The sequence below is a fragment of the Pezoporus wallicus genome, unplaced genomic scaffold (genome assembly GCF_028554395.1).
Source record: "Pezoporus wallicus isolate ANWC-B61680 ecotype Strahan unplaced genomic scaffold, APGP_CSIRO_Pwel_v1 scaffold_7392, whole genome shotgun sequence".
Lineage (NCBI taxonomy): Eukaryota > Metazoa > Chordata > Aves > Psittaciformes > Psittacidae > Pezoporus > Pezoporus wallicus.
The window spans coordinates 390,505-404,209 of record NW_026639923.1 but is presented as its reverse complement, the minus strand read 5'-3'; the positions used below and the strand labels follow the sequence as shown (position 1 = coordinate 404,209).

Below are 13,705 nucleotides of genomic sequence, written 5' to 3'. Positions count from 1 at the left end.
TTAATTAAATACGTGCACATGGAATTTTGGACAGGGAAAGCATTGGCCTTGCTGATAATGCTCAAGTTTAATGGCAAATCAGTACTTGCCTTTGAGAAAGAGAAAGAATACTGGGGTCATAAACTTAGACCTCTCCAGCTCCACAATGGCTTTATTAAATAGGAATTACTGCCTATCATCAGCTCCCACTTCATGGCAATGTCTGCTCTCCCCCAAACACTCTAAGCTGCACTAGCAAAGCTCTGCTTTGGGCTCACTTGGAGATAACAGGCAGCTCCACCAACGCCATGGATAAAACATGAGCCAGGATTTAAGAGCCCTACACTTCTTATAATCAGTTAGAGAAATGAAGCTGGCTAGCTCCAGCAGGATAGAGTTTTACAGCCCACAGAGCAGAGAGCACAGCAGCCAGCCAGCCTCTCTTTTAAATACTGTTCATGCTTAGCGAAGGGCTCCAGCAGACACCAAAGGCGGTGTGCGACTAGGACAGTTTAAGGGATAATCCTTGAAAGGGGATATCGTCAAGTCTGCCCAGCCTAAATCCCCAGCTCGTTTTGTGTGTGAGTTACCATCTGACTTGTGAGGCAGTCACGCTGCTCCTGTGCTGGCTCCAGCCTTGGTCCGGAATATAAACGAAGCACGGCACTGGGTCACCCGGATGCATGGCTGCCCAGCAGGGACTGAGCACAAACTGCTTTGATGCTTCCCCATCTTCATCCCAATCTCAGCTGATGCACACATAGGTGGTCATGGGTACCAGGAGCAGCAACACAGAGAGGGAAGGAGAACACAGTCCCCGTCCCCAAGAGACTTCCAAGGAATATGCCACCTTGAGCCAGCCAGAGACAGGCTCTTGTTCCCTCCACAAGCACATGCACACCTCTGGGAGAGACAGACTTCAGTTTGTCCTTTAAAGCATCTTTCAGGCAGACAGGCTTGTCTTTTGCTAGCATACATGGGCCTAGTTTGTATTCTTTAGTGCTGACCTATGCATTTTAGCTGTTTTAGCTATTTTAAAGACAACAGCATGCATTTGAGGATATAACTTTCTCTAACTGTCACTTCCCATAGGAGCTGCTACATTTTACAGTAAATGACACTTCCCTTTTCACACTTGCCCCCTCTCAAGAAGCAAGCTAACATGACAGCACAACTGTTCACACAAGGCCTCCAAGGGATGCCAAATCCCCGAGCGGATGCTGTGTCCAATTGAGTGATGAGGCACAGCTCCATTAACCAGAAACAGGCAATTTCTTATGTTTACAGCAGCCCAGGATTCACAGGTTAATTGCTGCATCCCCAAAATAACATTCTTGTTCTGATTCCACAGCAGTCATATTCGTTTACATGGAGTGTGGAGAGCTGTTTGCTGCTATAGGATGCCCTTGGTACCACCAAGGACAATCCGAGTGCATCGAGTGCGACAGGCTCTCACTGAATGCACAAGTAAATGCAGCCACTTCTGCTTCCTCAGCCTTTTGACACCAACAGGGGAAGGGGCTTCCTATTCCAGCACCAGCAATGAAGAGCCCATGAATTCTGTGATGCTCAAAGCTTTACCAAGCAGAACACAACCTATCACTCCATTCCTCTGCTCCTGGAAATTACAGGTCCGTTATTAACCTCTCTGTGTGTGAGATGATCTTCCCATCTGCAAGCAGCAAAGCAGCGCATGGGGGATGCGCTCAGGTATGCTACTGGGTGAAGGAGGTCATTTCCAATGCAAACCTGCTCACAGAGAGCTCTGCTCCCCAGTTCTGATGCTATCATTTTATGACAACGTTTCCTGACCCAGTTTCTACCTTGCTCCTCGCTCCTCTGCTGCGAGTAGTAATCGGTAATGTCAGTGTTCTGGCTGAACTGCTACAGTCCCATTAATAATGCAAGAGTAGTAACAGAAAGAACAGGAAAAAAGAGGCTTGAAGGTTAAAAGCAGTAAGAGAATGCTTTTTGGGGGGCACAGGAAGGCAGGGGGAGGGAGGAGGAGGAGAAGAAATGCTGGCCTACTGAGATTAGAAACCATAGGCTTCAAAAACATACCGTTCCTTTCAGGTGGAAGCAGTGGATGAGTCAGTCAGGGCTAATTAGAAGATAACATGCAAATAAGAATGACACACAGAGATGGTTTTGACTAAATTAGAAGAAAACTTGTGTTTCACCTTCCCTTCCCCCTCCCTCATCCTGCTGCCTCACCACTTCATGTGCCCATTTCTCTGTTACTCATGTTTCAGAGGTCAGTGCTAACCTGGCATTCCACACATGACACATAGTGAAGTTTCCCCTCTCCAGAGACCAGCCCATACCTGCCCATCTACAGGCAAACCTTTAATACCAGTAATCAGGCTGCTCTGGGTGCACCTTAACCTGAGGCTCTGCTCAAGCTGTTTATGACATGCACTCTGAACCTAAAGCAGTGCTGGATTTCCATAGGTAACCCAGCATCTCCAAGGCCAGGGAGTCTTGTCCAGAGTCAGCAGCTCCTGTGACAGCAGTACCTCCACCACCACATAAGGCACACGAGCCTCCTGACCACACAGAATAAAGCTGCATCCTCAACTGCATCACCTGGAAATGCTTTTTCCCCTTCCTTCTGCTAAGTCCAGCAGAGAAATAATGCAATAGAGACCTACAGGTTTGGCGTCGATTCCTCAGCTGTTCCTGCTGCTGAATGAAAACACACATTGAGAGTGGAAGGGCTAAACTGCCTCCTGCACTCCAGGAAAGTGATTTCTTTAGGGCTGATTGTGGTTCAGCATGGAAAAGCAGACCTCTTCCAGGGACTGGCAATCCCTAGTTTGTGTTTAAGGCTAGGTTGGATGGGGCTTGGAGCAAGCTGCTCTAGTGGAAGGTGTCCCTGCCTGTGGCAGGGGTTGGAACTGGATGAGCTTTAAGGTCCCTTCGAACCCAAACCATTCCATGACTTTTAAGACACAGGAGCTAACTTTTAAATGTCTTTCAGCAGAGCTGACCAGCCTTACTATTTCTCTCCCATTGATGGCATTTACAGTTTCCTACACGCTACCAGGTTAGTGATGATGTATGAACTGAAACTGAACTCATTCTCTTTCCATTAGCTGAAATCACACACGTATCTACTTCCTGCAATACATATACCAATAGATCACCTTATCAATGTTACTATTTAACAGCAGCACAGCTCACTCTGCCCCTGAAGAGAAGTCCCCCAGCACAAAGGGCTCGCTCAGGTGACCACCCAGAGGGATAAAAAGCCAAGTTCGTCGAGATGAGCTCATGAGAGAGCGGCAAAGGAGGAAATCAGAATGGGAAGATGAGCTTCAGAACTGCACTGCTTTTCAAAGAGACCTTTCAAGTCTCACTTCCTCTGCAGAGAGGAAGTGAGAGGAGCTGGAGGTTCTCTGCTGCACACAGCTTCCCCTCCAGGACAATGATATAAAGAGGATGGGTGCTTTAAAAGAGGAAAAGAAAAGGAGAGCAGCCCTGAGCACACTGTGACCAAATTAGGAAACAAACTCTACTGACAGCCTCCAAAATGGACATCATCTGCAGCAGCCTCCTGTTAGCTCAGGAAGTCTGATGACTGTGTCATCTGCTCCGATCTGTTTATGTGCAAACAGAAAGGAGAAGCAAAACACCTCCTTGCATTGCACATGCCAGGTTAGGCCAGCTCAGGGCCCTGGCACAGAGAGCACAGTCATCAGCTGCCCTGACACAATACAGCTCAAAACCTCTGCTGCTGACTCAGACCCCTCCAAAGACGAGGGCCCTGGAAGCACCGAGGTACAGCAAGAAGAGGTGTATGCAGAGCCAGGGGGGGTTTAACTGCGTTTCTCAAGTGGTGAGCCTGCGGCAGATGAAGCTGAGGTTAGAGAGCAGTGATTACTACGCCAGGAATGTGAGGGGGAGGAAAGAGAGGGAAGAGGGAGCTTCTTGAGTAAGGGCAGAACAATGTTTTTAATTTAGCTTGGGAACGGCCTTGTTTCCATCCTCTCCAACCTCCATTCCCACTGCAGCAGCAAAGTGATAACCCTGCCCTGGTGCTCTGCAAATACGAGTAGCACTGGGCAGGGTTTTAACCTTAAGTGCAGAGAGCTCCCACAACAGCTCAGTGGCATCACATCCTATTGTGAAGACAGGCAAGCAACCCAGGGTCAGTTACCTCCCTGCTTAAAACCAATCACGCAATCTGAGCACGCTGGTCCATACAGAGATTTAGGGTCTCTCCCTGATGTTGGGGTCATCACGTTATATTACTTCCTCTTGTTTAATGCATGAAATGGAAGAACACCTCTCCTCCCTTGCTCTTTCAAAGGGATCTAGCAGGAAAAGGCAAAGCTTAAAGCTCATCTCAGCCTGCAGCAAGTCTCAGCCTCTGCTCCAGGGTCCTTCCAACCCCAGCAACGTGGCTATGGGATCACTTTGCCACATTCAGGGCATCCAAATACCTTTCAACCCTGGCACCACCGGCCCAGGCTGCTCTCATCCAACCCCTTGTGATGCCCATCAGTTTATCCCCAAAGACACTGTCCTGATACTGACCACTACAGGTTTGCAGCTGCTCCCAGTGGCTCCTTTGCCTAAATGGTTGCAGGCTGTGTGCAGGGAGAGAGGTTGAGACAAGACTGCTGAGGGTGAAGCTTCCATCCCCATGTGAAGCTGTGCTCAGCTTGTCACCTCTAGACCCGTCCTCGGCAAAGGACAAAGCTACAGAGGGAAGACAGAGCTGCTGCCTCTTATGGACCTGACACAGAGGTATTCAGTGGTCAGGGAACAGTCAGAGAATTGCTTTTTTCCCTGAATGAATATTGCTATATAAGGCAGAAAGAAAGCACAGGAGTAAGCTTTGTTGCTTGCAATTGCACTGACTTACGTGGTCTATTTTTAAAGGGACTAGGTTGAGCTCTTGTTTTCAGCAGCTTTTTTTACCCTCTAAAAGACAGACACCCCATTTAAGCTGACCTCTTTCCTCAGGTCCATTTCCAGGCTGGGCTTTGCCCTCTCTTCTGTCAGACTCATTTATCAAGCGAAGCATTTCCACATACCACTGCATAAATAGACTTGACCTTGTAAAAGCAGCAGCACCACCTGAGCTCCCACTGATGGAGCCTCTCCACTCCACCATAGCAATTAAATCCAGCCCACTCCTGCCCTCTTTTCCAGGTGAGGTATTCTCAGGGCTCCTACTGCCCCTTCTTATGTGTCCTGAGGAAGGGTGGCAGGTACACAGCTAAGGCAAGGAGTGATTTGGGGCTGATCATTGTGCCTCCTTTCTGGAAAGGTGCATTTAGGAGCAAGCTGCTGCTGGCACCACTCAATTCTTGTACTACTCCTAGCCCAGACCATGCATACACCTAAAAGCAACATACGGGCCATTGTTTCCCTCTCTCTGGCTTTCCTGGGTGCTCCCTCACAACCAGGGATCAAGGGTATGATTATGCACCATCCAGCCTCTAAGGAAGCAAGGAGAACCCCTGACACGTGGCTTTCCCTTGCTCCCCCCATCAAGATAAAGCTGACGAGGAGGAGACCTCCTGACTCTCAGCACTCCCCTTCCAACTTTGACCCTACACCCTCGATGGGACGCACTGCGTGGCTTAGCGCACACATATCCTTCCTGCATGGGACCGGACTTTTAAGGCTTTGCTGCACCAGAACTCTCCTGTTATCTCTCTTCCTTTAGGATTTAGCAATAAAACCCTATCAGGGGGCGTTACCTGCTGCCTACAGTCACCTCAACCCCACCTTCGGCCTCGGTCCCTCCCTCCTGCTGATCCCTTTGAGGCGCGATGCATGGATGCGCAGCGCTGCGCGCTAGCGTCGCCGCTCGCCCTGCCTGCGGCGCAGAGCAACGGCTGCAGACGAGGAGATGCAATGGCCTTTTAAGGAAGAAAAATGAACACGGGCTGCCCAGCCTGGGAGCCGGGATGACAGACGGAAACTTGCCATTTGTTGTGGGTTTGGCAGCAGCAGAGCGCAGCGCGCTCCCATGCGCGCCGCTGCGTTCAACAGGCGCTGAGCTGGAGGGGAAGGCTGAGAGTGCTGGAGCAGGAGGGTTTAGGGATGCAGTGCCGAGGGGGGAGATGGTAGAACCATGAAGCGATGGGTTAGACTGCTCTGCTGGCATGGACAAGCAGGAGACAGGCCTCCAGGTGAAAGCATACACAGGCGCAAGTGCTCTATGCCCAGTAAGATGCGCTGATGCCAAGCCACATTCCCCTTTCTTCCTCATCCCGGTAAATTCGGCTAAGCTGCATTCACACAGCCACAATTCCAACGGGAGTTTAAACACCAGAGTTGGGCCTTGAGGTTGTTGCCATCAGAAGGAAATGACGGGTCTGGCCTGAGTGGCATGCTTTAGAGCGAGGTGTCCCTGCCCATGGCAGGGGGGTTGGAACTGGATGATCATAAGGTTCTTTCCAACCCTAACTATTCTATGATTCTATAAGCAAGTGCCCCCTTTGGCTCTGCTCGCCACTAAAGCTGCAGGGTTAAGCTCTAAGTGACAATTAAATGCAAATAAATAGCTCCAGGAAAAGCATAGAGAGAAGAGCAACAGGAATGGCTGACAAGAGAATGAGACGGGGCCATGGGACCTTCAAAATGTTTGCTCTGCTGTCAGGAAGCTGAATGAGACAGCAGACTCCAACAGCTGGGAAAACATGTTGCAAAACAAGGAGAATTAAGTAATTCTCCACATGCTCATCCTACTCTCAGGCATTTTGGACAAGCTCAGTTTCTCCAACCAGAGCTATTTTTTTGTTTCTATGCCCAGGGAGGTTGTGAATGCTCCACCCTGGCAGGGTTCAAGACCAGGTTGGACGAGGCCTTGGGTGATACGGTTCAGTGTGAGGTGTCCCTGCCCGTGGCAGGGGGGCTGGAACTTGATGACCTTAAGGTCCTTTCCAACCCTAACCATTCCATGATTCTATGTTGCACACTCACCCTGCCACTGACAAATCTTGGTATCGTTTAAGCTGAAAACCATGGCACGTCTGGAGTCAGGCAGGGGAGCCGCAGGCCAGCCTCTAGCACGCAACTAACGGCCCCTATGGCATGTGCTGGATGACATCCTCAGAAGGCTGTGTCATCCTGAACACATCTCCTGCTGCTGGGTACTTGGTTACACAAACATCTCCCCTCGCACCCTATAAACCACTTGTAATGGGACTATGGGGCTGCCTCATTACCTGCCTCTGAAGCACAAGCAGCTGCGCGCTCCGTTATCACACCAGATGAGAGATCACAGGCACTGCAGTTCCCCCCACAGCCATAGCTCCTTTTCCAACTTCAAGCCTTGTAATCATGCAATTTACTTGAGCAAGGCCACTCGCATCCAAGTTGCTGCAACCTGTACAACACGACTTATGCTTATTACCATAGGCTGTGGATGCAGCGTTAGCACCCTGCTAAGAGAAGCTGTGTTCAGACACAGCTTGCTAGGCAGAGCTCTGTACAAGCTTAAACCTGTCAGGTTTCCAACAGCAAATGAAGGTTAAAAGCAGCTGGGTGCATCTGGTCTTAGCCAGCACCTTGAAATCAATCCTGAGATACTCTAGAAGCTTAAAAAGAAGTCCCCTAAAACATCCAAGTCTCAGTTCTGCAAATTAAAAGCACACCCGAGGATGGCTGTGGTCAGAAACCTGACCTGAAAAGTAATAAATACATAGAAATGGAGATTTCATCCATCTGCCACAAGCACATCAATGCTCACCTTAACAGTGGGACACTTCACATGCCCAGCAGACAAACCCAGTCCCTACACACAACCTCAGGGATGCTCTCAGTGTGAGGGCAACGTGATTTAGCGCCACACCCCCATAAGCCATCACCTCATTGCAGCCAGCCAGCCCAGAGGATGGTACAATGAAAATCCCATGCTATGCAAAGGAGTTTTAAGGAAAAGTCTTGGAAATGCAAGTCCCTGCAATGTGGCCTGGCTCCTGAATGAGTGTGGCACCGGAGGGGCAGCTCTGCTCCTTGCATGCATCATTTCCATGGCAACTGCAGCTTTCACCTCCCCATCTCTTCCCTGGCTGGAAGCCCTGCAGTGCTTTGTGCTGAGACTGCAAAGAGGGGAAACCATCTCCCTTCACCAGCAATGCTGGGGATAGCAGCAAGCAGCCCAGGAACAAAAGCCCTGTCTTCATCAACACTATGGGGTCTCGGGAGGAGGGATGTTGAGCTGAAAGGATGGGACTTCCTTTTCTGATGGGAAACAGTGCTTCCTCCAATGGGTAAAAGCGCAGGCTCGCTTCCCAGAGCTGCACAACACGTGCCTTCCCTGGTTTTAACACAAGTGCCAGCTTTGGTTTGCTCTCTCAGAGCACCAGAAGGAGGAACACGCATCATGAGAGGTGAGAGATTCAAGTGCTGCTTCCACACAGGGATCCTTGTGCAGGGGAAGATGGAGGTTGACCAACCAGGCTGGCAAACCCTCCCTGTCACCAGGAAGCTTGACTCCGTGCATGGTCAGGAACCTGTTTGAGAGCAAAACCTCAAAACTCAGGTCTGAGCCTACACTGCCTCTGCCCCAGCACCAGCTCAGCCTGCAAACACAGAGAGCACATCCATAGAGCAGCTTGGGCAGTGTTTTTCCTTGGCTAATTTAAGCTTTTCCTCCACCCTGCTGTTTGTGATATTATGATTCAAGCCCTGGCCACCTAACTGGGAGCCAAACTTCACAGTACACAGCTGGAGCCCTGGCAGATGGTGCAGGCTCATCTGCATGCTCTCTGTGCAGCCCTTCACTCACACAAGGCAAACAGCAGCTCTGCCCATTGCTCTGGCTACAGTTAGCTGCATTAGGTGCAAACGACTGGAGCTGCAGGTGAGATCATAAGCAGTGACATAGGTATACCTAGAACTCCTCTTCTTATGGAGCCCAGCATACATATATACAGCCAAAATGAAGGCTTCCAGCTGGTTCCCATCACTTATTTCACAATACATCCATAGCTGGCCCAAATATGAATCAACTTCTCTGCAAGATTTAGAGGAAAGCCTGAGAGTATCAACATGAACTCTCAAAGCAAGACACAAGATGCAGGTGATGGAGCACAGAAAGAGCACAGGTCCACCATCTGGTCCTCCTCTCCCCACCCTTGAAGAGCCTTGAGGCTTCAGGAGAGGCACATTTTGACCTTTCCCTTTCCACACTTCCCCTTACTTTAGGTTCAGCTGTGCAAGTGCAGTCCTTCCAACCAGAGAGGGACTCCTTCCAGATTCAGTCATCACCACCACCGAATCCATCAGAGGCACTGCTAGCAAAGCCGATGCATTCTCTCCAACCTCTGTAGAGTTCCCTAGATTAGCCCTTTCCTCCCTAAGGGCCAGAGTTTCCTGCAAGCAAGAGCCTTAACTGGAATCCTTCATTCTGGGCAGAGGAAAGATAGCTGGAACACAAAGAACCGCTGCAGCTGATGCTGCGAGACACCACATCCTGCAATCGGAATTCCTCACCCTCCACTTCAAATCCTAAAGTCATTCAAGATTTCTAAGAAGAGCACTAAGCTACTCAGCAGATTTTCAGCTAATGAATCAACACAAGCTGTCCAGGAAACCAGAAATCCAGCCCGCTGGAATGCTGAAGCCTCCAAGGAGGGGGGACACGCAGCACACTAGGAAGGAAATGAAACAGCAAACCAGAAGGAAAGGAACATTTCAGTCCTGACCCTTCTCACCACAGTTACTGCGCTGCGTTACACATTTTAGGGGGAAAAAAGCAACTTTTGCACCTGGAAATGTTCATGTTCTTCAAGCCTGAGTTTTGTTCTGCGGCGCTGACACGGGCACATCTTGAAAACAGCTCCTCGTTGGCAAGAACAGCGAGGAAAAAGGACTTAAACGTGAATCAACATTGCCACCTAGTGACTGGCAAACCTCCTCGCTCCTGACGCTTGGAGCCCAGCAGAACGACGTTTCCTCCCCAAATGCTGGAGGTAGATGTTAGCAAAACATATGCTGAGATCAGGGATCTCAAATGGAATTGTGCATCTGCCGTAAGCAGCTTTGCCCCCCCAAGTAGGTTCGATTTGTCCCTACAAAACGCAACTTCACCTTCTCCAGACAACAGAATTTGACTTCCTATTAATTCCCCACTCCAGGCAAGCAGTCGATACAGGAACACGAAGCTGCAGCAGCTACAAGCACAAGGTTAATGCACTCGAGAGGAACTGCAGTGATTAGCAGCAGTCTCTGCTGGGGGACAGGCAGTTCCCTCGGTGTCACATGAGAATTCATTGTTGTGGCTAAAGTTGGGCAAGACGCCTTGCAGCTTCAGCGCTAAACACTGACAGGGTGCAGCCTTGGCTCACTGGCACCAGATGTGAGCAGGGTTCTGTGTACATTCAGGAGACTGGGAAACATATTGCCTTGCTTGTATTTCCCCCCCCTCTTCCAACAAGTTCTTTGTCACTTCCAACTGAATCTGTATTCGGTGACAGCATAGAGGAAAAATGCAGATGCTCATTCTCTCAAGGGCAGCACGTAAGGTTGTTTCAGCTCATTTTCCAGAAGTTTCATTACATAAAGGACTACAATTTGGTTTTATGCCTTTTAAGCACCCATCTCCCTGCTCACCTAAAACATTTCTGTACATGCAAGACAGCAACTTATGGCATCCATAAGCTTTTTTAGCCAACATCTTCCTAACAAAGGAATACTGGTGTCTTTATCAACAGTGCCCTGAAATCCATCTGTCCAGCCACACACTTGTATAGAACAGCAGTAGGATCCAGCATTTTGACTGCTGCCCCATGCAGCCACATCCTGCTCCTAGGAAGCATGGGTTGTCCTCCCAGCTCTCCTGCCCAATGCTCCAGAAGAGACCAAATGGCAAATATCCCCCAGTTACCTTTCTGCAGCGGGGATTGGGGCAGCTGAACCGCTTCACATCATGGTCCAGCAGAGCTGGGAAGTTGCAGAACGGACACCTAGAGCCCAAAAGAAGATGCCATCAGTGCAGAGTGCCAAAGGTATCTTTGCTGCAAGGGGATTCAAAGAGTTCTGTGGTAGTTAATAAGGCTGCCAACCAAATGCCTGTCACCAGGATGTGCTGACTACTGCCTTTTTTGCTCGTATTTCTTCAGTCACTCATAGTCAAAACATTTTATGCTCAGCACTGTTTTTGACCGTGTAATTTAGAGGATCAGCACAAAGCTGGCAAGCAAGTCTTAAGGGAGATGAGTCTATTGAATTTTAATCTGCTCGTAGTCAAAGGCAGACCAACCTGAATACAGAGATTTGGACAGGCAGAGGCCTGAATGTATAATACAGCTCTGAAAGCTCCCCATCTCACAGTGAGCATACATTTAGGGTTTCAGGGGACAGTTCTGTACAACAGTAAGTGCAGTCTGCTTCCTCTGCTGGACACTCACCTGACAAGCTCATCTGCACAGGCAGCAGCCACCTCCTCCTTAGCTTTCCGCTCATAGTATTTGTTGAGGATGTTCTCTGGAAGCACCTTCTCCAGCTCGCTGGTGGGGAATGAACACGTGCAACTGCCTTCCATGCAGCTGAGCTCTGACTAGGGTTGGAAGGAGAGAGCTCAGGTTCAGGGCAATGCTAGCAAAAGAGCAAGACTTGGTACCCAGAACATTTTCAAACACACCAGTGCAGAGCCTTGCTTAGAGAGAATAGAGCTTAAGTTAGCACATGATTGCCAGAGAATGGGTTTGCTTATGGAAAGAGCAAGACTAGTTAACAAATCAGGCCTCAAACAGACACTGGGCATGAAGATGGTGTTGATGGCTGGGATCACAGTTCACTTAAAGCCCGCTGCGGCCACACAGCAGCCTGTTATTACTGTATGGTCTCTGCTGACAACTAGCACTCTGCTCACAAACAGCATGTTGCATTCTTTAGGGTCACATCAAATACAGCTGCTAGTTTATATGTTTATATAGATCCCAGACTACAAATGCATCCTGTAGTTTCATCCTCATATCTCAAGGCAAAGGAGCATGCACATGACTTGTTTATAGCTCAACTGAGTACCAGGGTAAATGCTTTCTAAACCAAAGCTTAAGAAAGTTCATAGCATCATAGAAGAAACAACTCCCAAATTAAGTTGGGAACCCAGTGATGTTATGTAGGACAAACACGCTTAGGTAGGAGGAGATGGGCCAAGTCAGACAAGAGTGGTCTCTGTGCAAAGAGTGGCTTATTAAAAAGAAAACAAAACCCAGACAAATGCAAGTTATTGTTGTCACTATGAATAGTGTGGAAAGTTCTCCTCATAATCCCAGTTGCTCAGCAGTGAGCACAGAAGAGGGAGGCTGGCAAAACTGAAATCCTATTCAAAGATCCCACTTTGATGGAGAGACTGACTTGCTGGATTTGGATTTCAGGACACAATTCCATTTGAGTATTTCCTTGGAACTGCTGGAACAAATCCAAAGGAGGCCATGAGGATGATCAGGGGACTGGAGCACCTCCCACATGAGGACAGCCTGAGAAAGTTGGGGCTGTTCAGCCTGGAGAAGAGAAGGCTGCGTGGAGACCTCATAGCAGCCTTCCAGTATCTGAAGGAGGGCTATAGGGATGCTGGGGAGGGACTCTTCATTAGGGACTGTAGTGACAGGACAAGGGGTAACGGGTTAAAAATTAAAACAGGGGAAGTTCAGATTGGATATAAGAAGGAAGTTCTTTACTGTGAGGGTGGTGAGGCACTGGGATGGGTTGCCAGGGAAGTTGTGAATGCTCCATCCCTGGCAGTGCTCAAGGCCAGGTTGGAGAGAGCCTTGGGTGCCATGGTTTAGTGTGAGGTGTCCCTGCCCATGGGAGGGGGGTTGGAACTGGATGATCTTAAGGTCCTTCCCACCCCAAACCATTCTATGATTCTACATCCAATTTAAGCGACAACGTTACACAAACAGCACTGTGATCTCCCAGCAGCATTTTACCCATCTTCCCCTCATCCAGGTGGGAAATTCTTACCTTCCCAGAGCCAAAGACTGCCTCCTGAGCATACTTAATTAGGCACTCCTTGCAGAACAAGTGACCATCTGCACACTGAGTCAGCTTCTCAAATGCAAAGTCCTCGTAACAACAGCGGCACTCTATCATCTGCCCATCCTGCAGCCATAAAGAGGTATTGGCATCATCATCAGAACATCAATAGCTATAGCAATATACAAACACACGCAACTGCAAGCTAGAAGCACTGCCAGCATTCATTCTAAAGAGAGCCACAGATGTGCACCACTCCATTAGTTACCCTGGTTGGTTGTCAAAACTCACTAAGCACAACCAGAAACTCAGTTTTAAGTAACTTAATAGCTACACGTCCTGCTTGAGAGGTTCTTAAAAGCCACAGAAAACATAGTATTTAATAGCTCTTAGCTTACAGGCAGAGAAGCACTTTGGGTTCAGGAAGGTATAATTGCAGGGAAGCAGCATTCCCACCATTCTTATGGGGAAAAACAAGCTTTGGATCTAATGCCCTCTCAAAGAACATTTACCCATCTGCTTGGAGAGACCTCGTCTTGGCCTCTTCACTACAGGGGTGAAGAAGATTGCCTCTTAAGTAGTAAGTATGCCCACTTCTTTAAAGGTCTGATATCTCCAAAGTTTGAAGGGAAATGGGCACTGAGAAGGACAAGGTAATCTACTCAACTTTTCTCTATTTACTTAAAGGGAAAGACCCAATTTTCAGGTTTTTAGAGTTCTTCCTGCAAATGAGGAAAGCCTGTGGGAGTCGGAGCTCCAACAACAGCATCTCTGTTTT

The 13,705-nt window shown here is 48.9% G+C and overlaps 1 protein-coding gene across 1 annotated transcript in view; it reads right to left on the bottom strand.

The window, feature by feature from the left end:
* Positions 1–13,705, bottom strand: part of RNF216 (ring finger protein 216) — a 72,099-nt gene that overhangs the window by 36,159 nt on the left and 22,235 nt on the right. The window contains exons 11-13 of the mRNA XM_057416837.1: positions 12,916–13,053; positions 11,355–11,503; positions 10,832–10,910 (exon numbers count right to left, since the gene is read on the bottom strand). Of these exons, the coding sequence (XP_057272820.1) occupies positions 10,832–10,910; positions 11,355–11,503; positions 12,916–13,053 (366 nt within the window). The remainder of the gene's footprint in view (positions 1–10,831; positions 10,911–11,354; positions 11,504–12,915; positions 13,054–13,705) is intronic.